Source organism: Carassius carassius, chromosome 12, assembly GCF_963082965.1.
Source record: "Carassius carassius chromosome 12, fCarCar2.1, whole genome shotgun sequence".
NCBI lineage: Eukaryota > Metazoa > Chordata > Actinopteri > Cypriniformes > Cyprinidae > Carassius > Carassius carassius.
Window position 1 is genome coordinate 7,059,008 of NC_081766.1, and position 25,631 is coordinate 7,084,638.

The following is a 25,631-nucleotide window of genomic DNA, read 5'->3' on the forward strand; positions in this document are numbered from 1 at the left end:
CAGTGACTATACCCTGTGGACACAGTTACTGTATGAGCTGTATTACAGACTGCTGGGATCAGGATGATCAGAAGGGAGTCTACAGCTGCCCTCAGTGCAGACAGACCTTCACCCCAAGACCTGTTTTAGGTAAAAACACTATGGCTGGCTGAAGTGCTGGAGAAACTCAAGAAGACAAAACTCCAAGCTGCTCGTCCTGCTCAGTGTTACTCTGGATCTGGAGATGTGGAGTGTGACATCTGTACTGAGGACAAAAACAAAGCCATCAAATCGTGTCTGACAAATTTAGAATCTTTTTGTCAAAATCATTTTAAACGGGATTTCAATGAAGAATTTCACTCTGGAAAGCGTCATAAAGTGATGGACGCCACTGGTCGACTACAGGAGATTATCTGTCCTCTACATGATAAACCGCTGGAATTTTTTTGTCATACTGACCAGCACTGTGTTATCTGTGTACAATTGATTTGCACAAAAACCACAAGACTGTATCTGCTGTAGCTGAGTGGACAGAGAAACAGGTATGAACTGAAAGACACTGCTAGTACTTGTACTAAATAAAAATATTTATGGTTATATACATAGTCAAAGATGACTAACTAGTTCTTATTATGTTATCATTTAGTTTATCATAATATTTGTTTTACTTTGTAATTATTCTTTACATGGCAGTCTAACATAAGGACAGCTGTAATTAGGATGAAACCCAGAGAAAATTCCACCAAAAAATTCAAGAAAAGAAAGGAGGATATTCAGAGGCTGAGAAAGTCTGTAGAGTCTCACAAGGTGAGTTTTGAGCAGAAGAACAGCTGCTGGCTGCTGAAGAGCTGTTTCAGACTCCGTTAGGACTCTCTTCCAGTCAGTCAGTGACTCTTTCAGTCCCACTGAAGTCCACTGTGGGGAACAGACTGTGTGAGGTAAGGCAAGGCAAGTTTATTTATATAGCACATTTCGTACACAATGGTAATTGAAAGTGCTTTACATAAAAGAAAGTAAAATAATCATGAAGAAAAATAATAACAAAAATAAAACAAGCAATTTTAAAACGATTAAAACTTTTACTTAAAATGAATTTAAAAACAGTTAGAAAATTATTTTACATAAAAAAATAGTCAAATAAAAAACCAGTGAAAATATAGTGCAATCAGTTCGGACATTGCACAGTGCTCATTCAATAAATGCACAGTTAAACAGATGGGTTTTGAGTCTAGATTTAAATGTGACTAGTGTTTTAGCACATCTGATCTCTTCTGGAAGCTGATTCCAACTGCGGGCGGCATAGTAACTAAAGGCGGACTCCCCTAGTTTTGTGTGAACCCGATCCTAGTGATCTGAGTGCTCTGTTAGGTTTATATTCAGTGAACATATCTGCAATATATTTCGGTCCTAGGTCATTTAGTGACTTATATACGAGTAAAAGTACTTTAAAATCAATCCTAAATGTAACTGGAAGCCAGTGTAAGGACCTGAGGACTGGTGTGATATGCTCAGATGTTCTGGTTCTAGTCAGAATCCTGGCAGCAGCGTTCTGGATGAGCTGTAGCTGTCTAATGGTCTTTTTGGGAAGGCCGGTGAGGAGCCCATTACAATAGTCCACCCTGCTGGTGATAAAGGCATGAACAAGTTTCTCCAAGTCTTGACTGGAAACAAAACATCTAATTCTTGCAATGTTTTTTAAATGATAGTATGCTGATTTAGTTACTGCTTTGACATAACTATTGAAACGGTCTGTCTCCAGAATCAAACCAAGATTCCTGACTTGATTTTTAGTTGTTTGACCCCTAGAGTCAAGGTATGCATTCACCTTGAAAACTTCATCTTTGTTTCCAAATGCAATGACTTCAGTTTTTTCTTTATTTAACTGAAGATAGTTCTGGCACATCCAACTATTAATTTCATCAATGCATTGGCAGAGGGAGTCAATTGGGCTGTAGCCATTTGGAGATAAGGCTAGGTAACTCTGGGTATCATCAGCATAGCTGTGATAGGCAATTTGGTTCTTTCTCATTATTTGACTTAGTGGAAGCATATACAGGCTAAACAAGAGCGGTGCAAGAATTGAGCCTTGTGGGACTCCGCATGTCATGGACGTCCACTTAGACTTATGCTCCCCTATACTCACATAATAGCCTCTCCCTTCTAAGTATGACCTGAACCATTTGAGTACCATCCCAGAAAGCCCGACCCAGTTTTCCAGTCTCTCTAGTAGTATGTTATGATCGACAGTGTCAAACGCAGCACTGAGATCTAGCAATACCAGCACCGATATTTTGCCAGAGTCACAATTTAAGCGAATATCATTTATTATCTTAATGAGTGCTGTCTCTGTGCTGTGATGAGGTCGGAAACCAGATTGAAAATTGTCCAGGTATCCATTTGAGTTTAAGTATTTGTTCAGCTTATTAAAAACTACCTTTTCTATAATTTTGCCTATAAAAGGAAGATTAGATATTGGTCTAAAATTGCTCAAAATGGTGTTATCAAGATTGCTCTTTTTCAGGAGAGGCTTAACAACTGCAGTTTCTAGGGAGTTTGGAAATGTCCCAGAAAGAAGTGAGGCATTTACCACTTCTAAGAGATCTGCTTCTAAGCAGTTAAGCACACTTTTGAAAAAAGATGTGGGAAGTGTGTCAAGACAGCAGGTTGACGATTTTAGTTGCTGCATGTCTTCCAGAATTTTGCTATCAATTGTTTCAAAAATAGACATAGTATCTTTTTGATATTGTGGCCAAATCTGTCTGACCTCTGCATTACTTGAGGATGTGCTAATCGCCTTCCTGATATTGATGATCTTCTCAGAAAAGAAGGAAGCAAACTCATTGCATTTGCTGTCTGAAAGCATTTCATATGGAATCTGACTTGGGGGGTTTGTCAGTATCTCAACAGTGGCAAAAAGAGTACGAGTGTTATTTAAGTTACTGTTTATACTGTTACTGTTTATAAGGTTTGAGAAGAAATTCTGTCTAGCTGTGGCTAGTTTCACATTAAATGCATGAAGGCTGTCTTTATAGATGCTATAGTGAATTTCAAGTTTCGTCTTCCTCCACACCCGCTCGGCTTTTCTGCATTGTCTTTTCATAGTCTGAACTGCTGTCGATCTTCTCCAAACTGATTTCTGTCTGTTTGTTTTCTTACTGACTATTATAGGTAGCAGGAAGAGCTGAGTGAATGGACTGATTCTGATGCTTCTCTCTCTGTGTGTCCTGACAGCGCTCTGCACAGACAGCAGTGGAGGACAGTGAGAGGATCTTTACTGAGCTGATCCGCTCCATTGAGAGAAGCTGCTCTGAGGTGACACAGCTGATCAGAGATCAGGAAAAGGCTGAAGTGAGCCAAGCTGAAGGACAACTGGAGCAACTGGAGCAGGAGATTGAAGATCTGAGGAGGAGAGACGCTGAGCTGGACCAGCTTTCACACACAGACAATCACATCCATTTCTTCCAGGTAACAGAGATCTGACAAACAGGAGAGTGATCTTCATGAAGGGAAGAGTATGTTGTACAGAGATTGTGCTTCTATCAAATATTTCTGTGTCTTTAACTGGTATTTTGTGTCTTTGTGTCTGTGTAGTTTCCAGTCTTTCTCTGTTCCTCCTAGATCTACAAAATCACCCAGCATCAGTTCTCTTCTCTCTTTTGATGATGTTGAAAAATCCATTACTCAAATGAAAGTGAAACTGCATTTCTGCAGAGAGATAAAAAGGTTCTGAAACAATTGGAATTGACAACCAATTCTGAAAAATTATGTAATTTAAAAATATGTCTAAAACACTTAGTTCTCCCATTACAGAAGAATGTTGTTACATCCTTCACGACACAGCATCTCCAAAATCAATACATTTCTTTGACTGTTATTGTTCACCTGCCCGCTAGGTGGCTGAGATGCTACGTGAATATAAACTGAGCAACTGGAGCGTTTTGTTGATAAAAATGTTCAATAAACTTGTTGTTCAGTCGTGTGTCGAGATTACACAGTGCTAGTGAAGATTAGGATTGTTATTGTCGCGATAAATACTGAATGATTTTCTGATTCTGGCGATTTGCTCGACTGGAACGTTTCAAAGGATATGCCTGGAAACACAAGCACGAGCTTCGGACTGCACTAGCGTACCCGTTTCTATAGCAACGTATAACACACTTGCGCGAGCAAGTCATGGTCCGCAGTAAGTGCTTTATTATTAACAAAGACAATTTTTATTTATTCCTATAATAAAATAGTTATTGTATTATATGCCTCTTTAAACAAAGGATTCTTCCCAAATAAAGTTACTATTTTTTTTCCTTTTTCTTGCGGTTTAGCGGTTGGTAAACTAATCCTGTCTTTATTCGCTTTCTGATCAGTCAGCGAGGATCTGATCCGCCGCAGAGCAGAGCACAATAATGGGGAGATCTTCTCCCTGGAGGAGGTTTCCCTCCATCAGCAGGACATCGAGAGGATCGAGCTTATCGACAAATGGTGCAGAGACCTCAAAATCCTCTACTTACAGAACAACCTCATCCCAAAGATAGGTAACGTTAGGCAAATTTTCCTGTAGGCTACATATCAGTAGAAACACAACAACTAAATGCATGGCTATATGCTTTCAACTTTGTTTATGCAGAAAATGTGAGCAGACTAAAGAAGCTGGAGTATCTAAATCTTGCACTGAACAACATAGAAGTCATCGAGAATTTAGAAGGTGACTTTCATAAATAGTTATACATATATAAGTTATATATATATATATATATATATAACTTATATATGTATAACTATATATAATATATATATATATAATATATATATATATTCAGACCAAAAGTTTGGAAATATTACTATTTTTAATGTTTTTGAAAGAAGTTTCTTCTGCTCATCAAGCCTGCATTTATTTGATCTAAAATACAGAAAAAATGTAAATTTTGTGATATATTATTACAATTTAAAATTATTGTTTTTAAATTTATTATACTTTAAATTATCATTTATTTCTGTGATGCAAAGCTGAATTTTTAGGATCATTATCACATGATACTTTAGAAATTATTTTAATATGATGATTCATTATCAAAGTTGGAAACAGTTCTGCTGCTTAATATTTTTTCAGAACATGTGATACTTTTTTAGGATACTTTGATGAATAAAAAGTAAAAAAAAGAAAAAAAGAAAAGCTATGTTTTTAAAATATAAATATTTTGTAATAACTATATACACTACCGGTCAGTAATTTGGGGTCAGTAATTTTCTTTCTTTTTTTAAAATAAAATCAATACTTTTATTCAGCAAGGATGTGTTAAAATGATAAAAAGGGATAGTAAAGAAAATATATTATTAGAATATATATTATTAGAATTTTTTTTTTTTTAATAAATGCAGTTCTTTTTATCCTTTTATTCATCAAATATATTAGACAGCAGAACTGTTTCCAACACTCATAATAAATCAGAATATTAGAATGATTTCTAAATGATCATGTGATAGACTGGATGTTACATGTGACACTGAAGGCTGGAGTAATGATGCTGAAAATTCAGCTTTGCATCACAGGAATAAATTATAATTTTTTTAAGTATATTCAAATAGAAAACTATTATTTTAAGATGTAATAATATTTTACAATATTACTGTTTTTTTCTGTATTTTTGATCAAATAAATGCAGGCTTGATGAACAGAAGAAATATATATATATATATAATTATTATTATTATTTACCCTCTGAATTTGGTAATTTTTAGCATCAATTTAAATTTTTTTAGATTTTTGTGCATTTGTTTTTTAAAAACATGTCTATGTTGTTTTTAGTAATTTTTGTTTCAGTTATTTTAGTACATCAAATTAAATGAAAATGAGAGTTGTTTCCTTGGCAATTTTTTTTGTTTGTTTTGTTATATTTTATTTAAGTTAACATTTATTTTATGTCAAGTAACAAAAATCTTTTTTATTTATTTTATTACTATTATTTTTTTTATATATGATTTTAACTATTATATGAACTTACTCAGAAATAATGAGAAAAAAAATTAGAACCATTTAATTTACTTTTAACCAACTAGTCCCAACATTGAGTGTCCTAGCAGAGCAACCACAAGTGTAGTTTATCATATGAATTATGCATATCCAATTCTGACAGCCGGAACATGTTCAAATGCTTAATTTTAACAGTATATGTGTTCATCATTTGAAAATTAACAGCTTGAAGAGTGTGGTGTATTTTGTTGCATATATACTGTTTATATGCATATATACAGCTCTATTTAGGCTTGATTTTTGTGTCAATCAGTTCATATGTATGCATGTAACTACTATATGGGTGCATTTGTTTGTAGGCTGTGAGAGTTTACAGAAACTAGACCTGACGGTGAATTTTGTGGGTAAGCTGAGCAGTGTGGAGTCTCTGAAGCAGAACGTTCTTCTCAGAGAACTCTACCTGGTGGGAAACCCCTGTACTGAATTTCACGGATACAGACAATATGTGGTGGCATGTCTGCCGCAACTACAGGTACTGCACTGAGACAGACATATACAGAGACATTTTAAGCTTTGCGCTATTTATGAATGACTGTCTTTTGTGCTTTGCAGTGGTTGGATGGGAAAGAAATCAGACGAGGTGAGCGTATTCAGGCCCTGCAGGAACTGGATGCAGTGAGGAGACTTGTTTTTGAGCAGGAGGCAGAGTATTTAGAGAAAAGAGAGGAACAGAAAAAGAGTGGTTTGAAAGAGACAACAGAAAAGCAGGACGATCCTCATATAAACCAGTGAGTGTCTGTAAGGTAGCGGACTTTGAATAACTGAATTAGGAGAGCTAAAAGACAATTTGGTTTGTATTAGATAAACTTTAACAGATTGTACCCTGATATTTACCTTTTTAGAAATTAAAGTAAAATGATTGAAGTCTGTATAATTCACACAGTAGAAAGTACACACAGGTTGTACACTGATTCACCCCAAAACTTTCTTTTGAAAAGCTTCTTTAAGGTTCTTGAAAAGCTACATTCACAGAAAATTCCTCATAATATAAGTTATTTTGAAGAAATTTGAATATGAACATACTATGGTGTTTTGCGTAAAAAAATATAATTATCTGCTTTGAGCCAGAACTGTGAATTTCTAACTTTGATGAGCCTTAACCGTGATGATTATTTTAAACAGTTTGCTGTCTGAAAACCAAAATGGGACCCATCAGAATCCAGGAACAAGCTCCAAGGTTTCCACTGAGGATAAAGAGAAGGAGTTTTGGGAAAAGCCATGCTCATTCACACCAGAATCCAGACTAGAGGCCCATCGCCATCTGGAGGACAAGAGGAGGGCCAAAGAGAAAGAGAGGTACTTGCTTACTAAGAAAAAGAGGACTGAAATCACTGTTGTGGTATCTACATCTAAATATCACTGTGATGCCCATTTCTATGAGATAAAGAAGAGAAAGACATTAAGCTTTTACATGTTTTTCCTATAAGCAATGTTTCGTAATGCAGTCAATTCTGTGTTTCTACAGAGAGAAGCCTAAAACCAAAACCACTAGAAGTCTGATTACTGCAGATGGACGAGTGCTGAATGTCAATGAGCCCAAGTACACACACAAAAACACACAAACACACTACTACTGTCAGTCCGGTCCATTTTGCAGATTATTCTAGCCAAGGACTAAAACATTTTCTTTTGCTTGCTGCTTATTTTCTCAAACAAATTCACAAATTCTAAGACACATTTCCGTCCCTTATGAACATGATTTTGTGTTGTGGTGGACAGACCCCGTCTACAATAAATTGTGTAGCAGTCAGTCAGACTAAAGCCAGCTCTCACCATTTTAAAGTGACAAGCCCAGAATCCACAATCCAGAAGGAAAAATGGAAAACTGCAAATATATCCAAAATGCATATGTCCAAAAACAGGTATGAGGATAAAATTCAGTGAGGCAAAGCAAACAAATGGACTTATCCAAAAAAGGTACAACACTGTCACTGGAGCAGTACTCTACGATACAGAAATTAGAAGGTATATGTCTGTACCCCATTTATCCCTGAATGGTACATCTTAGTACCATTAAGGTACATATTAGTTTACTTTAAGAGTACATGTTAGTACCTAAAGTGAACATATTCATACCTTTTGTACCACCCCAGTGACACCTGTACCTTTTTTCTGAGAGATTGGGCAGAATAATGTGGAAAGTGGACCAGAATTTATGCCAACAGCCAAAAGTCTGGCTAAATGAGACTAGGGCTAACAAGACATAAAAGCCCAAGTGATAACTTGAGTCTATTTATAGTGAGAAACAGGAAATCAACATCAGGTAAGATGGCTAAACTAGGACACAGGAGAGATACAGTAAATATCATGCATCAACAGTGCCTCACTCCAACTAAAGATACACATGAGCTCACATACATTACTTATAATATTTATTTCATGTGATCTCTTCCTCCAAGGTTGGACTTCAGTCTCACTGAGGATGAGAACAACTACATATATTTGGAAATACATGTTTACAGGTAGAGACACACTCATTCACTCACTCCAGCTGGCTTTTGTCCTGCACAACGATCAGCACAAAATGATAAAGTCATGATATAACATTGTACTTCCTTTCTTTCTTTGAGTAAACTTTGAGTGTATTTGGCTGTCATTTAGTAACTTTTCTTCTAACACATCCACTCTCACATTGGTCTCTTCTGTGCTATAGGCATATGGACACCTCACTGCTGGATGTGGATGTTCAGCCAACATACGTGAGAGTGTCCGTCAAAGGAAAGGTATACTATACATCTCTCTGTCTCTCTCTTTCCATCTCTTTCTCTCTCTCATCTGATGAGTTTGACCTTTAAAGCTGATTACCCAGCAGTAAATCTACACTCTATATGCTGCTTGATTTCCTCACAAATCTGCCGCAGACCAACACAAGTAACGGTTCTGACTTCACAACACCACAGATGTTTGTGCGTGTGTGTGTGTGTGTGTGTTTGTGTGCGAATGATCTCGGTATTGATGTATATGAGTTTATGACTGGTGATACTGTAGTAGATCACTTTTACAGTGACAAGTGCTTGAAAGCCCACATAAATAAAAGTGTGTGTTTGGTGTGTGTGTGTGTGTGTGTGTGTGTGTGTGTGTGCAGGTGTTCCAGCTGGTTTTGCCTGCAGAAGTGAAGCCTGACAGCAGCACAGCACAGAGATCCCAAACCACCGGCCACCTGCTCCTCATCCTCCCTCTGGTACAGCTCACTACACCTGAAACACACCTTTCAAACACCCTCCTGATGTCTTTGAACATAGTTTCCATCCCAGCCCAACCTTACCAAAGAGAATATCTGTTAAAATCATTCCCTTCAATATAATCCCAGAACTTTGCCATAATGTAGTTAACTGATGTGAAGTACTTTCTGAAAGGTGACGTGCCCTGCAGTCTAACATTCTGTGCTTCATCTAAAACTATTTTTTCATTTATTTGAATTTTTTTATGTATAGGCTTTTGTGATCTTATATTAATAATGCTGCAATGAAACTTGTACATGAACAAAATATTGTACAAGTATACTGAAGTGAAAAATATGATTGAAAATTATGCTAAATGTGAAAGAAATGGTGGGGATTTTCAACACTTTTTTTCCTTTACTTTTATGTAAGCTACTGTTCAAAAGTTTGATGTGGGTAAGATTTTTTATTTTATTTTATTGATTAAAGTCTTTCATGCTCACCATGGCTACATTTGATCAAAAATACACTAAAATAGTAATACTGTGAAATATTATTATAACTGCCTTCTGTTTTAATATATTTAATATTTCAATATATTTAATTTATGTAATTTGTTTTTTTAATTGAATGTATCCTTGCTGAATAAAAGTATTAAATTCTTTAAAAAAATTACAACAACAACATATAAATAAAAAAACGATATATCTTACTGTCTCCAAACTTTAGAGTTTTTATTTTTTTTTGCAGTTTTTAACCTAATATCTCAAAAACATTGTTCATAGTCAGTTACCAAGTGTAGTGAAACTGGAATGGAAATCTACAGTAACAAACTGATGTATTAACATGCTGGCTAACAGCTTTCAGAAAGTGTAGTTGAATGATCAGTTAATTTGCAAGTTTTTTTGAGGATAACTTTTTGTATGCATATCTAGACTGTATAAAACCTCTTCTTAAAACCCATTCTGGTATATTTTTTTTAAATATTTTTTGTTCTAGGCACATGGAGAGATAAAACCAAAGAAACCCATTGCCAGGCCAAGCAGTGTCACCAGTAAGCAAAATATCAAGAAAGCGACCAGGTAATTCAGTAGCAGTTCATCTGCATGTCTATGTGGACGTGTGTGTTCTTGTCTTAATAGTGTGATCGTGGTTTTGATACCACACCAGACAACAAAAAAGTGGCCTTGGTCTGGGATAGTTTTTATCAACTCATCAAATATACAAATCCTAAAACAGAATTCTGCTACATACCTTTTGTATTCCAAGAAAAAAAAGAAAAATCTGGCATTCAAATGGCATGAGGGTGAGTGAGAGGGTGACAGTATTTTAATTTCTGGGTGAACTAACCATTTAAGATGACAATAATCAAAGTTGCGACCTTGAGTAAAACACTCAACTGCAGGTCGCTCCAGGGACGCTGAACTTCTAATTAGGGAAGTGGCTTTGGAGCTAATTTTACTAAATTACTAAATTGCAATATATATACACATACACACTTATCTGCTTTATAATTGATCTCTCTTTATAGTCCTCTCTCCCCTTCTCTCGTTTTCTCTGCAGTTTACAGCGGGAGGTCTTGTGCAGTCACTTTCACACTGTACAATATCCCTTGTGTGTGTGCAGGCACCTCTAATGGGTCTTAATGCATGTTTGTATTAACCCGTTGTGACTGTGGAATTAGATTTTTGACTCTAAGGATTTATTCCATCTTGGGACCTTGTGTCTGTGTGTGTCCTTCAGCCGGTTTATCAGCATAGTAAGTGAACACTGGGGTATAACATTAAAGACCTAATAAAAATGCAAATAAGATGCAAATAGACCAGTTACTTTTATTTCGCTCACAAACACGCACTCTTCTGCCCTGACTTCATCCTGATGGATGACATCATCTTAACTTGATTACTCCTGACATGCTTGGAGGTCAGATGCTCTTGCTTTTATGTTATTTACTGAGACCCTCAGGTAACACACAGACACACACACACACACACACACACACACACACACTCTAACGTACCTGTGTTTGTGTACCTGCCCCTGAGGAAATCATTGCACTTTCTGTAAATCATCTGTGTGTGTGTGATAATGTACCCGCTGATTTGCTCGGAAAGTACAATATAATTGCACGCTATCAGTAATTCAGAGTCCAATCAGGTTTCAGCTACCACACTAATTACATTTTTAGTGATTCATTCTTAAAGCATGCGAGAAACAGAAGCAGAGATAAAAAAGAGTGACTCTTATACTGTACTATAAATATATGCTATGTATTATTAGTGATATTGTGTGGTCAAAGAGCTCATCAGAGATTGTTAGACTACTGTCCTAGCAAAAATAAAGCCCTGCTGTTTGTTGAAGTCACAAACCTTTTGGTGTGAGTCTTCAGGCTGTCAGGACTGATGTATCTGCTATCATGATGGATGGGGCTGGCCATCATACTGGGATTTGTGTTTCTATGTAAGAGGCAGAAAGCTGCAGCACTGTTCTGTTGGAGAGGCCTGTGGTACAACATGATGATGGTGGGGAACAGTAGTGTATTAATGGACATTTATCAGCTTGCCTCACTGCTTAGTGCTTGTCAAGTAATGAACAAACATGGTTTCCGTTCATTTTTGCTTTCTTAATCTGCACAGCCGATCCATAATGATCCATTAAATTAATTAATTAGGGTGCATATGTGATTAGCCACTACTTTGTGATAGTGTTGTCACGGTACCAAAATTTCAGTATTCGGTACCGATACCAGTGAAAATCCACGGTTCTCGGTACCAATTTCGGTACCAAAGCAAAACACAAAAATATACTAATTAAAAAAAAAACTTTTTAGCACTAAAAATAAAACCAATGCCATTCTTTATACTTATTTACAATTGTGTTTAAAGTTTTTCTACAAGTTATATAATTATGAAAAACAGTAAACAAGTTTCACCCAAATTTAATTTGTCTTTTAATTTATGAAATTTAAACATTTTATTTCTGGTAAATTTTCTATTAAAAATTTCTATTAAAAATTCTATTAAAATTTTCTATTAAAATTAAAACATGTAAGAAATATTGTGATTTATTTCTTTAAAAAATAAAGTTTTATACATTTTTTCAACAGTAGTAGCAGTATCACATACATTTTACTAAATAATAGTAATATTTCTAGCACAATGCCTTTATGTAAAAATTAACTTTTAGGCCTAATGAATGCATATTTGTCATTTTAACTGAACTTAAAACTGGTGGTGATGCTTAAGATATTTTTTGTCATTAATGGTTTCTGTAAAAAAAAATAGTAATGGATCATATTAATTATTATTAAAAGATAATACTACTACTAATTCTACTATCATACTAATGTATATCTAATGCACTATGAATTGATGAGCTGCTGGGTTCATGAATATTAATCACGTTGTCTGCGTTCGGTCAAACTGATTTGCTGAAATCAAAACAGGGACGGTACTAAATCAGCGCCAGCCAATGAAATTGCCATTTGCGCATTAGCTCCGCCCACTACCGGAGAAACCGGTATGTCTTCTACTTGTTCAAAAATGAATATGAATAATTCTAAATGAACTCCATTACAGGAAAAGACAATAAAGAATAGTTTACATATAGCGTGTCGATTCAGCGTGGTAAGACTCTCGCTCTCTCTCCCTTTTGCATGTGTGAGAAACTGAAAAGATCGCTTGATGGAGAGAGAACTCTGAAGCTCAGATGCTGAAATTAATGCAAGCGTCATGCGCTTCAGTCTATGTAGTAAACAAACCCGCACGTCTCTGTCATTCATTAATTCACACAGAGACGCGCAGAACACGGATTCATATTTCAAACAACTTTTGCGGCTTAACATTTACAGATACTGGTCCATATGGAGATTTGATTTGATTAATTTATGCTAACTTTGACAAATTCTATGACTGTCCATATTAAAATGTAAGTTTCATTTTCATGACTGGATTTTGAGATTCCGTCCTCATTTTCTGCTTCGCGGAAATCATAGCGCTGAACCGGGTTTGAACGGGTCTTCGGTACTACCGGTACTTAAAGAAACCTGGTACCGTCACATTTAAAAATTTTTAGTACCGACTTGGTACCGAAGTACCGGGTCTTTTGACAACACTACTTTGTGATGTTGTACTGTAATGTCTGCTATAGGAGAATAGCTTATTTAGGTAACAGATTAGGTAACATTGTTTTATGGTGTGAGGTTGGATCACAGTAAGTGATCATTAAATGCCAAATCAGCCCTTTTCTTTTCTTCTTAAATGACTTTTTTGTAATTTTGATAATCCTGTCTTGCTTAGTGATTGCATTCTATGGCAGTTAACAGTTTACTTCCTGTCACCATTGCTGTTCCATCAGCATCTGTTTCTGGAAGTCTCTGTTACTTTCAGGACAGCTTAATGCAGTGTTACGACTGGTTGAAGGAGTGGCAGGAAGCAAGTGCAAGTTTTAACACAGTTTAATGAAGACAATGATGCAAGACGACGATGAGACACAAAGATGAAGCTGAGAGGAATACACTGTCCAGGATGGTGCAGGTGGGTGAAGTATCCGGAGGGTGGAGATGAGTTGGCAGCAGGAGAGGGTGACACAGGAACTGCGGGGAAGCGAGCCGAAGGTAAGTGATGTTGCTTGTGGTGATATGCGTATAGTGGACGGGGTTCCGGGGAGACACGGACATCCAACGCAGAAACACACAAAAAGCATACATAGGTTACAAACATGAAACAACGCTCTCACAAACATGAGTAATGAGTGACAGCTGTTGCTGATGTCAATTAGCGGAGATGCCCATAAACTAATCAGTGCTGACGCTTAACACACAGACTTCACCCACAAAGTGCAAAACCCTGAGATCACGGTTTACCAACCGTGACAGTACCCCCCCCCCCCCCTCTAAGAACGCCTCCTGGAGTTCCCAGAAGGGCCTACCTGCTGATTGTAATCATCAATAAGGGAGTGATCCAGTATGTTCCTAGCAGGTACCCAACTCCTCTCCTCCGGACCGTAACCTTCCCAGTCCACCAAGTACTGGAATCCTCGTCCCCTCCGTCTCGAGTCCAGAATACGATTCACCGAATAAGTCGGTTCCCCATCTACAAGATGCGGCGGTGGGGGAACCGGGGTAGGCAGATTAATACGTGAATAAAACACTGGTTTAATTTTGGACACATGGAAGGCGGGATGAATTCTTCTGTACGCTGGAGGTAGTTTGAGGCGGACTGTCACCGGACTAATGATTTTGCCGCCTTCGAGAACCGGTCCACTACGGTCAAAACGACCGTCATGCCATTAGGGGGCGGGAGGGTGGTAACAAGATCTAGAGCGATATGTGACCAGGGTCTTGAAGGGACAGACAGCGGTTGAAGAAGCCCATCTGGAGGCCCGTTAGATGACTTACCACTGGTGCAAACTGAGCAAGCCAAAACAAAATCGTGGACGTCTCGAGCCATAAGTGGCCACCAGAATCGTTGCTTAACTAAACCCTTTGTTCGGCTTATCCCTGGATGACAAGCAACGTTACAGATGGTAAATGGTAAATGGACTGCATTTATATAGCGCTTTCAACAGACCACATGGCCATCCAAAGCGCTTTACAAGTTGCCTCACATTCACCCATTCACACACTCATTCATACACCGACTGCGGTGTCAGCCATTCAAGGCGCCATCCAGCTCGTCGGGAGCAGCTGGGGTTAGGTGTCTTGCTCAAGGACACCTCGACACTTGGTCAGGTGGAGCCGGGGATTGAACCACCAACCTTCCGGTTTGTAGACAACCTACATGAACCACTGAGCCACTGCCGCCCCACTGTTACAGCAGTGGCCACACTGAATAACTTCGGACCGTAACACCTCCGCCACAAATAAACGATTCGGTGGGCATCCGGGTGGAGGCGTTACCCCTTCTAAGGCCGTCTTGACCTTCGATTCGACCTCCCATACGAGTGCTGAGACGACTATTTTCTCAGGTAAAATACACTCGGGAGTCACCGGGCATGCGGGAGTATCAAAAAGACGTGACAAAGAATCGGGTTTGACATTTTTGGAACCCGGGCGGTACGACAGAGTAAAATCAAAATGACCAAAAAAAAGTGCCCACCAAGCCTGCCTGGAATTGAGTCTTTTGGCAGTTCTAATGTACTCTAAATTCTTGTGATCGGTCCAAACAATGAAAGCTACCCCTGACCCTTCCAACCAGTGACGCCACTCCTCTAAAGCTAATTTGACAGCCAACAATTCTCTGTTACCAATGTCATAATTGCGTTCAGTAGGAGATAAACGATGTGAGAAAAACGCGCAGGGATGCATCTTATCGTCCGAGGCAGCACTTTGGGAAAGAACTGCTCCTACCCCCACCTCTGATGCGTCGACCTCCACCACGAACTGCCGTGTGGGATCAGGGGCTACAAGGATGGGAGCCGAAACGAAGTGGCTCTTGAGGTTGGTAAATGCATCCGACCACCTGAACGGAGTACTGGGGGAGGTCAAGGCGGTCAGAGGTGAGACTAGTTGGCTGAAATTACGAATAAAACGTCGATAAAAATTGGCGAACCCCAGAAACCGCTGTAGGGCCTTACGGGAATCTGGAGATGGCCAATCTATCACAGCCTTAACTTTGTCAGGATCCATACGTATTCCCTCGGACGAGACAATATACCCTAGGAAGGGGACAGACTGTGCATTGAATATGCATTTCTCCGCCTTGACAAAAAGCCCATTCTCGAGTAATCTCTGGAGCACTCGTCTGACGTGTTGCACATGTTCCTGGAGAGATGAAGAAAAAATCAGTATGTCATACAGGTAAACATATATAAACTGATCTACCATGTCTCTCAACATGTCATTAACGAGTGCTTGGAAAACCCCTGGCGAGTTGGAGAGCCCGAACGGCATCACCAAATATTCAAAGTGCCCTCTAGGGGTGTTAAAGGCGGTTTTCCATTCATCCCCCTTCCTGATGCGGACCAAATGATAAGCATTTCGTAAATCCAATTTTGTGAATACTTTTGCTCCCTGTAACCTCTCGAAAGCTGAAGACATCAACGGCAACGGATAGGTGTTCTTTATCGTGATGTTGTTCAGCTCTCAGTAGTCAATACAAGGTCGCAGAAAACCATCCTTCTTACCCACAAAAAAAGAATCCCGCCCCCGCTGGAGAAGAGGAAGGGCGGATGAACCTCGATGCCAAGGAATCAGAAATGTATTTCTCCATGGCCTCCCTCTCCGGAATAGAAAGAGAGTAAAGCTTGCCCTTAGGCGGAGACTTACCTGGAACTAAGTCTATAGTACAGTCATAGGGACGATGCGGAGGAAGAGAAGCAGCACGGGACTTACTGAACACCTCCTTCAGGTCCAAGTACTCTGCGGGCACGTTTGATAACACCATGGTCTCCTTCTGAAAGACAGAAACAGGCACAACAGGACAAGCAGAAACCAGACAAGACTCATGACAACTTTCACTCCACAAAGTGACTGTGTTGGAACCCCAATCCACTCTTGGATTATGTTTGATCAACCAGGGGTGACCTAAAACAATGGGAGCGACAGGGGAGTCCATGAGATAAAAGGATATGGTTTCACTGTGGTTGCCTGTGGTGAGCAGAGTTATGGGTTCAGTGTAGTGAGTAACGTGTGGCAGTTCCTGGCCATGAGTGCGGTGACATGGATGGGATGAGACACAGGAAGGACAGGAAGGTTCAAGTGACGTGCAAGGAGAGAGTCAATGAAATTACCTTCAGCCCCAGAGTCCAGAAGGGCGTGACAGTCGTGAGTGTGGTTCTCCCACCGCAGTTTTACCGGAAGGAGAGTTGAAGATGTGGTTGAGGACTTCCCGGCAGAGATCCCACCCGATAGTAGCCTCAAACTTACTACCCAGCTGGCTCTTTTACCGGGCATGAATGGATGGAGTGCTCCGAGCCACCGCAATACAAGCATAGTCCTTGGGACCTCTCTCTCCCTCTGGGAAAGCTGAGCTCTACCCACCTGCATGGGTTCGTGATCGTAGATGGGACCGACCATGTTCTCTCGACTCAAGTGGCCCCGTTCCGGAGAGACGTAATGGCGTGATGGACTGGCTTGTTTACCCAGGCGATTAATCCGAGCGTCTACCCGGAGTGCCAGGTCGATGAGACCGTTGAGCGTTGGGGGCAGCTCGAGGAGGTAGATCTCCTTCTGAACACGGTCGGCCAGCCCATGCAGGAATCGATCCCACTGCGCCTCCCCGTTCCACTGGCACGCGGCCGCCAGGGTGCCGAACTGGATGGAATAATCCGCCACCGACGATTTCCCTTGTCGGAGGTCCGAGAGCTGGTGAGCGGCCTCCTTGCCGGCCGCGGCTCGATCGAACACTCGTCTCATCTCTTCGGAGAGTGCGTGGAACGAGGTGCAACACGGATGTCGATTCTCCCACACCGCCGTCCCCCATAAGGCGGCCCTGCCAGACAGTAGGGTAAGAGCAAACACAACCTTGGACTCTTCCATCGCGAAGGTGCGGGGCTGCAATGCAAAATACATGGAACATTTGTTAAGGAAAGTCTTGCAAAAGTTAGGCTCACCGGAGTAGCTCTCTGGCGCCAGAAGTCGCGGCTCTGGCCGGAAGTGGTCCTGGGAGGTCTCCCGGGGGACCGGCGGCGCAGGCAGTGCGGTGGGTGCAGTGGGAGAGGCGAGTTGATGGATCTGCTGGGTGAGCTCGGACACTTGTGTCACCAGCGCTTGGATTGCGCGTCTGGTGTTCACGATGCTCTCCTGCTGCTGATCCATACTGTTCATGCTGTGATGGATAAATTCCGAAAGTGAAGTGATGCTCGCTGCTTCCATGTTTGGTGAGAGCGTTCTGTAACGACTAGGTGAAGGAGTGGCAGGAAGCAAGTGTGAGTTTTAATACAGTTTAATGAAGACAATGATACAAGACGACAATGAGACACAAAGATGAAGTTGAGAGGAATACACTGTCCAGGATGGTGCAGGTGGGTGAAGTATCCGGAGGGCGGAGATGAGCTGACAGCAGGAGAGAGTGACACAGGAACTGTGGGGAAGCGAGCCAAAGGTAAGTGATGTTGCTTGTGGTGATATGCATAGAGTGGATGGGGTTCCGGGGAGACACGGAAATTCAACGCAGAAACACACAAGAAAGCAAACATAGGTTACAAACATGAAACAACGCTCTCACGAACACAATTAGCGGAGACGCCCACAAACTAATCAGTGTTGACGCATAACACACAGACTTCGCCCACAAAGTTCAAAACCCTGAGATCACAGTTTACCAACCGTGACATGCAGTTACACATTTGGGGTTAAATGTTTAGTTCAATGGTTCTTAACCTCACACTGTACTCCCATTGTCCAATACAATATTCAAAGGTTCCCTATATAATTTTAACATAACTATAGCTAACACATTCACACTAATATTATTATGAACAGAAACTTGGAGTGTATATATATATGTAAATTAACCACAATTCAATTTGTGAGCATAAAAAACATTGTTCGGTTACCAATATTCTTCAAAATATCTTCTTTGTGTTGCTCAAAATAATGAAAGTCATATTAGTCTCTTAAGTAATTTTTTTTCCCTTAATAATAAGGTACACGGCTTCCGGTTTGGCGATGTAAGAGAGAGCAGCACAGGCGAGGACCTCCCAACCACACTCCTTTTAAACATATTTATGCGTCTTCTTTTTCTAATCTAATTGCTTTGCCATATAACATATAAGAACTACACACAGTTCAGAAAGCGAAATGAGCAGCAATTTTAAAAAGAAGCATAGTACCGCGCCAGCAACACGGTCAGGCGCCACTCTAGCGGGTAAACTAGCAGTAATGGCGGCTAATGACACCACTACTAGCGACAAAGACATGCCTGAAAAAGACAATACGGATAACTTGTCGATGAGTCAGCTAGTCTCCGAACTGGCAAAACAGCGGGCCAGTTTAAAAGAGGACATGGCAAGCTTAATTCAAGATTCAATCAAGCCGTTACAGGCCTCCCTTGACACGTTACACGAAACAGTTGGCTCGTTTCAGCACCGACTTGCATCTACTGAAGTACTGGTCGGCGAAAACTTTGAAAGGCTAGCCGCCGCGGAAGCGACCATCAAATCCTTGAAAGCACAGAATACATCTCTTCTTGACCAAATGGACGATCTTGAGAACAGATCCAGAAGGGCTAACTTGCGTATTATCAATATTCCGGAAGGCGCTGAGGATGGAAAAGACCCCATCGGATTTATATCTGGGCTGTTTAAAGATACCAAGGAGAGCGTGTTTGACAAACCTCCTGAACTTGAAAGAGCGCATCGCGCGCTTCGCCCCAAACCTGGAACAGGGCAATCCCCAAGACCATTCATTGTCTGCTTCCACCGATTTCAGGAAAAGGAAAAGGCACTTCAATGGGCCAGGCGACATGATACTAAATTCAACGGAGTGTCACTGCGGCTATACCCGGATACGAGCGCAGCTTTAGCGAGGAAACGCGCCGGATTCAAAGAAGTCAAACAATCCCTCTATCAGAAAGGCATAAAGTTTCAACTTCTGAATCCTGCACGTCTCACACCTTTGATTTACCTGAGGCTGCCGAGGCATTTTTCAAACAACGCATCCTTACACAAGACTAAAAACCAACTCTGGTGGTAAAATATTGTCTGGGAAGTTAAATGGCACAGACAATGTACTTCAAGCAATAAGGTGACTTTCTATCTATTCTTTTATCGCAAGTTATCTAAAAATTCAAGAAAAGATGGCATGTTTGTTTCTGTTTATTGCCTTAAAGCTCATTTAGTACAATGCGTAATAATGACGCTATGCTGTATTCCGTGTAAATATTGTGGTTTGGAGTCTCTCAAGAAGATCGAGATTAAGACTGGATAATCGAGAGCCATGCAATTTAAATAGGTTTCTGCGGCTTGTTTCAATTGGGGAAGCAAGCATTAGGAAAATGTTGGGAGGATTGTTTCTAAGTTTCATTTGTCCAAAAAGTATTGGAAAAGTTTTGTTTTATGTTATGATTTCAGAAAAATTGAATAGTGAGAAAAAATGTATGTTGCCGATTCCGTTTTTGATCTGTGTATACATGCAAATGTATATTTGTCCATGCCTGATATGGCCGATTTAACTAAATCTCCTGGGGGGTTGAAAGTTAGATGTGTTAGCTGGAATGTCAAAGGCCTAAATAGCCCAATCAAAAGAGATAGAATTTTTGCACACTTAAAAAAATTAAATCTGAAATAATATATTTACAGGAAACCCACTTACGCATTGTCGATCATCTCAGAATTAGGAAATCATGGGTGGGGCAAGTTTTCCACTCTTAACTTTAACTCTAAGGCAAGGGGAACTGCCATTTTGATGCACAAAAGCATTCAATTTACTGCTTCTATTGCAGATCCTCAGGGAAGATATGTTGTAGTCTCTGGGATATTATATAATGTTCCTGTCATATTAGTTAATGTATATGCGCCTAACTGGGATGATGTGAGTTTTATTAATAAGCTAGTTTCATTATTGCCAGATCTAAACACCCATCTTATGATTTTTGGTGGTGACATAAACTGTGTAATGGATCCGTCCCTTGACCATTCTAACCCCAAATCTGTATCCCATTCGAAGATGGCTCAAGCCTTATCAACATTCATGGATCAAGTGGGGGGGGGGGGGGGGGGGGGGCTATTTCTGTTCCCACATAACAGAGAATATTCCTATTTTTCACATGTTCATCACTCCTATTCATGAATTGATTATTTCTTTATTGATACATCCCTCCTCCCTTCTGTTGGACAAATCGAATATTTACCTATTGTGGATTTAGACCATGCTCCCTTGCAATTAGACCTTAATTGCAATTTGAGGTATAACGAACGGCCTATGTGGAGACTAAACACGGCCTTGTTATCGGATCCTGCATTTTGTACATTTGTATCAACAGCTATAGATAATTTCCTATTACATAACAGGTCCGAATCTACTACAACATCTATATTGTGGGAGACACATAAAGTAGTTATTAGGGGAGAAATAATTTCATATACTTCAACTCTCAATAAAAAATGTAAACAAAAACTGGACGACTTAATTGATTCTATAAGAAGGGTAGATTACCTTAATTCCACATCTCCCTCACCTGAACTTTACAAAGAAAGGTTGAACCTTCAAGTTCAGTACAATCTTTTATCAACAAATAAAACTGAATGGCATCTATCACGTTCTAAAGGTTATATATATGAGCATGGAGAAAAAGCAGGACGACTTCTAGCCCACCAGTTAAAATCTAAAGCCGCCTCTCAACTTATACCTCAAATTTGTAACAGTAATAATGATTTAATAGTTAATCCAATTGAAATTAATAACATTTTTAAGAACTACTTCTCAAATTTGTATACTTCTGAAAGCCCTGATTCTAACTCTGAAATTTTTGAATTTTTAGACAATATAGATATACCCATCCTCAATTCTGTGCAGAAAACTTATCTGGATCAGCCCATACAAATAGAAGAAATTTTAAACTCGGTCACATTAATGCAGAGCAAAAAAACTCCTGGTCCTGATGGCTATCCGATAGACTTTTATAAAAATTTTGCTGATATATTAGCCCCTATTCTTCTTGATATGTTTGTGGATTCATTTGAAAAGGGTAGCTTGCCACAAACCTTGAATGAAGCAAACATTATACTTTTACTAAAACCTGGAAAGGATCCTTTGAAATGTAACTCATACAGGCCAATTTCTCTCTTAAACTCAGATGTAAAAATTTTGGCAAAAATCCTCGCTTTACGTTTAGATACAGTAATAGAGAACTTGATTTCAAAAGACCAAACAGGTTTTATCAGAGGTCGACATTCTTTTAGTAATATCCGGAGATTATTAGGGGTAATACCCTCGTCTAAACTTTCTCAGGACCCTGTCCCTCAGGTAGTCATCTCGTTAGATGCTGAAAAAGCGTTTGACAGGGTGGAGTGGAAATATTTATTCTTTGTGCTGGAAAGATTTGGATTTGGTACATCTCTTCTCTCATTGATTAAGTTATTATACTTTTCCCCTAAAGCATCTGTAATTACAAATAGATTATGCTCAAAGTATTTCCCCCTATCATGGGGTACAAGACAAAGATGCCCTCTTAGTCCTTTACTTTTTACTTTAGCCATGGAGCCCCTATCTATAGCATTAAGACACTCACAACATTTTACTGGCATCAGCAGTAGGGGCATAGAACATAGAGTATCCTTATATGCAGATGATATGCTGTTGTATCTTTCAGATCCGATCTTAGGTATTCCACAGATAGTTAAAATATTGAAACAATTTGGAACTTTCTCAGGCTATAAACTGAATTTTGCAAAAAGGTTTTGTTTCCCCATAAGTAGTAAGGGCCTCCATATTTCAAATATCGATATACCTTTTCAGTTGTCTTTATCAGGTTTTAGATATTTAGGGATAAACATCACACAGGGATTCCCTAACCTTTATAAAGAGAACTTTGTTCCCCTAATCGACAAGTTAAAACTTGACTTAAAAAAATGGAGTTTGTTATTTCTCTCTCTTGCAGGAAGAATTAATTGTGTAAAAATGAACGTTCTACCAAGGTTCTTGTACTTGTTTCAATGCATTCCAATATTTTTAACAAAATCCTTTTTTCAGAACTTAGACAGACATATTTCATCATTTATATGGGGTGGTAAAACACCTAGGATTAGGAAGGAATTTCTCCAAAGACAGAAATCTCAAGGCGGATTAGCGCTTCCTAATTTCAGGTATTATTACTGGGCTGCAAATATTTTAAAAGTACTGTATTGGATTCAGAACCCCAAAGATGTTTGGTGTATTTCAGAGGCAAACTCCTGTACTTCATAATCCCTTCCTGCTTTAGCTTTATCTAAATTGCCCCTTTGCATTTCACTGTATACCCAATGCCCAGTCGTTGCAAACACTCTCAAGACTTCTCCATAGCCAGCCCTATATGCAAGAATCACATATTCCTTCCAGCTCAATTGTACTCAGTCTTCAATCAGTGGCAACAATCAGGTCTTGTCAAATTTAGCGATCTTTTTATTGACTGTGTTTTTGCCCCTTTTTCCAATCTCTCCTCAAAATATAACCTGCCAAGATCACACCTTTTTAGATATTTTCAGGTTCGTCATCTAATACAAAATCATTGTCCCACATATCCATCCATTCCTCCCAGTACAGGATTGGATACAATTTTAAACATCCCCTTACATTTGAAGGGAATAATGTCTAATGTATATAATATTTTAATGTCAATAAAAAATATGAATCTAGACAAAATCCGGGCAGAATGGATAAAGGGTTTGGCTGTGGATATATCAAAGGAAACCTGGAATAATGCTTTATTTAGAGTGAATGGAACAACCTCCTGTACTCGCTTGGGTTTAATCCAGTTCAAGGTCCTCCACAGACTTCATTACAGTAAGGTTAGGCTGTCCAAGATATTCGCAAATGTAGATGATACATGTGAGCATTGTCACTCTGCTAAAGCAGACCTTGCTCATATGTTCTGGGCTTGTGCCAGACTGCTGGATTACTGGACAGCTATATTTAAAATTTTGTCTGAGGCATATGATATCAGGCCTAGTTTTGAGATGGCTGTCTTTGGAGTACCTGTACAAGGTGTGGTCATGTCCAAAAATTGTCAAGACGCATGTGCTTTTGCATGTCTTTTGGCTCGGAGAAGAATATTACTTGATTGGAAATCAAATAAACCACCTTTAGTTTCACTTTGGCTTAGTGATGTGATGCTGTTTTTGAAATTGGAGAAAATTAAATATTCTCTTAGAGGATCCACTAAACGTTTTTATTCAGTTTGGACTCCAATGATTTCATATTTTGAAAAGGACGTAACTCTTCCCCCAAACTAAAACTAATATTGTTATTAAAAGGCCTGTGCAAATTGAAACAGATAACGCAATCCAACACAATGGGCTAACAATGATGTCAATTATTTTCTCACTGTTTGTAATATAAGAACTTCGAAATAGATTTTATTTGTTTTTTATTTTATTTTATTTTTATACATTTATATATTTTATTATTATTATTTATTTATTTATTTTCTATGTTCAGTGGGTGGGTTGTGGGAAAGTAAAAAATTGTAAAAATAAGGAACATTGTTAACCCTTTCTGTATGTGATACATCACTTTGTTCTTCCTCCAATAAAAATATATTTAAAAAAATAAATAAATAATAAGGTACACAGACGAATCAAGCACAGTAACAACTAGGACAATTATTCAGAAAGGGTCAAATGTGTCTTATAGTGTGCGTCTTTGTGGTGGATGTGATTTAGCAAAGAGTAGGTGGGAGAAACCGACTTTGATTTTTGCAGAGATTGTGCTGACTGAACAGTTAGACTAGAGTTATAGACTAATAAATTGTTAAAACGCAATAAAACAGCAATCTCAGTCAGATCTGTCTCTCTGCAGGGCAGCGGCAGGGCGTGAATTACTGGAGGTGGATCCCGGTCTGGCTGGGAGTCTGGCCAACATTGTTCCCAAAGGAAAGGAGTCTTCCCACAAGCCCCTGCAGCTATTGCAGCCTCACCAGCGCTGTGGTGTTGAGGAAAGGCCTGTGTCAAAGGACTTCGTGGATGATCCAGAAGTGCCTCCACTTATCTGAGCGAGAAAGAGAGAGAATATGCTATTACATGACACAGCAAGAGAGCATAAGCCTAACCACACTCTCTGCTGAGCTCGTGGAAGTGTGTGTGTGAGATATATTTAGTTCTATTCATTAGACATACAGTTAAGCAGATGAGTAATTTTCAGTCTCATTAAAGCTTGCTGAATATTTCACTGCTACGCATTCTTAACTTTCAGTGTGTTCTTTCTCTGTCAAACACACACACACACACACACAGATACTTGTTTATTGACGTACAGTTGTGTCTGTCTGATATAAGGAGGGACAACACTAAATTGCTCCAATTATAATCAATAAAGCTGTCCGCAATGGAAATGCCTGTTTTGTTTTGCTTTATTTTGTTTTGTTTTTATCTTGATGTGCAGCTTAAATTATTTTCTCCATCCATCTGAAATTATTTTATTCATGATTGTAATATGTGTAAAATGTATTGCTATATATGTACTCTTTTTTTTTTTTTTTTTTAAATGTTTCCATCAAAACCAACTTGTGATGTTTCTGGCCTCTGACCTACTATTTTAAATGATCATTTGTTTGTAGTAGTCATAGCAATAAAAGTATGTCTAAAATAATTTTGCCTTTCTAAAACAGGTCATAGAATGTCACCTTTATTTCTATAGTGCTTGATGCAATACGTATTGTTTCAAATAAGCTTCACAGTGATATTAAGATGCCAAAAATCTAAGGTTTTAATGGTTCTTCAAATATGAGACAAATTCCAATTTTGCTGTAAAGCAACTCTCAAAAATATAGTGTCATTATCGTAGAGTTCTATTATATTTTTCATTGTATAATTCACCTATAAGCAGCTCA

The 25,631-nt window shown here is 39.0% G+C and overlaps 1 protein-coding gene across 1 annotated transcript; it reads left to right on the forward strand.

Annotated features, from left to right (window-relative positions):
• Positions 1-3,872: 3,872 nt before the first annotated feature.
• LOC132154139 (dynein axonemal assembly factor 11-like) lies at positions 3,873-25,036 on the forward strand. The gene is made up of 12 exons (XM_059562755.1): positions 3,873-4,162; positions 4,341-4,508; positions 4,601-4,678; positions 6,304-6,476; positions 6,557-6,732; positions 7,127-7,300; positions 7,470-7,544; positions 8,404-8,466; positions 8,658-8,727; positions 9,090-9,185; positions 10,165-10,247; positions 24,602-25,036. Exons 1-12 carry the CDS (start codon positions 4,153-4,155, stop codon positions 24,792-24,794), a joined length of 1,359 nt encoding a protein of 452 aa, XP_059418738.1. The 5' UTR covers positions 3,873-4,152; the 3' UTR covers positions 24,795-25,036.
• The last annotated feature ends 595 nt before the right edge of the window (positions 25,037-25,631 follow it).

What these genes read in the sequence shown, in the direction of transcription:
- LOC132154139 (XM_059562755.1), top strand. An exon ending in GAGTGTCCGTCAAAGGAAAG is followed by an intron (nt 8,728 to 9,089) that starts GTATACTATACA and finishes GTGTGTGTGCAG; the next exon opens with GTGTTCCAGCTGGTTTTGCC. An exon ending in TGCTCCTCATCCTCCCTCTG is followed by an intron (nt 9,186 to 10,164) that starts GTACAGCTCACT and finishes TTTTTGTTCTAG; the next exon opens with GCACATGGAGAGATAAAACC.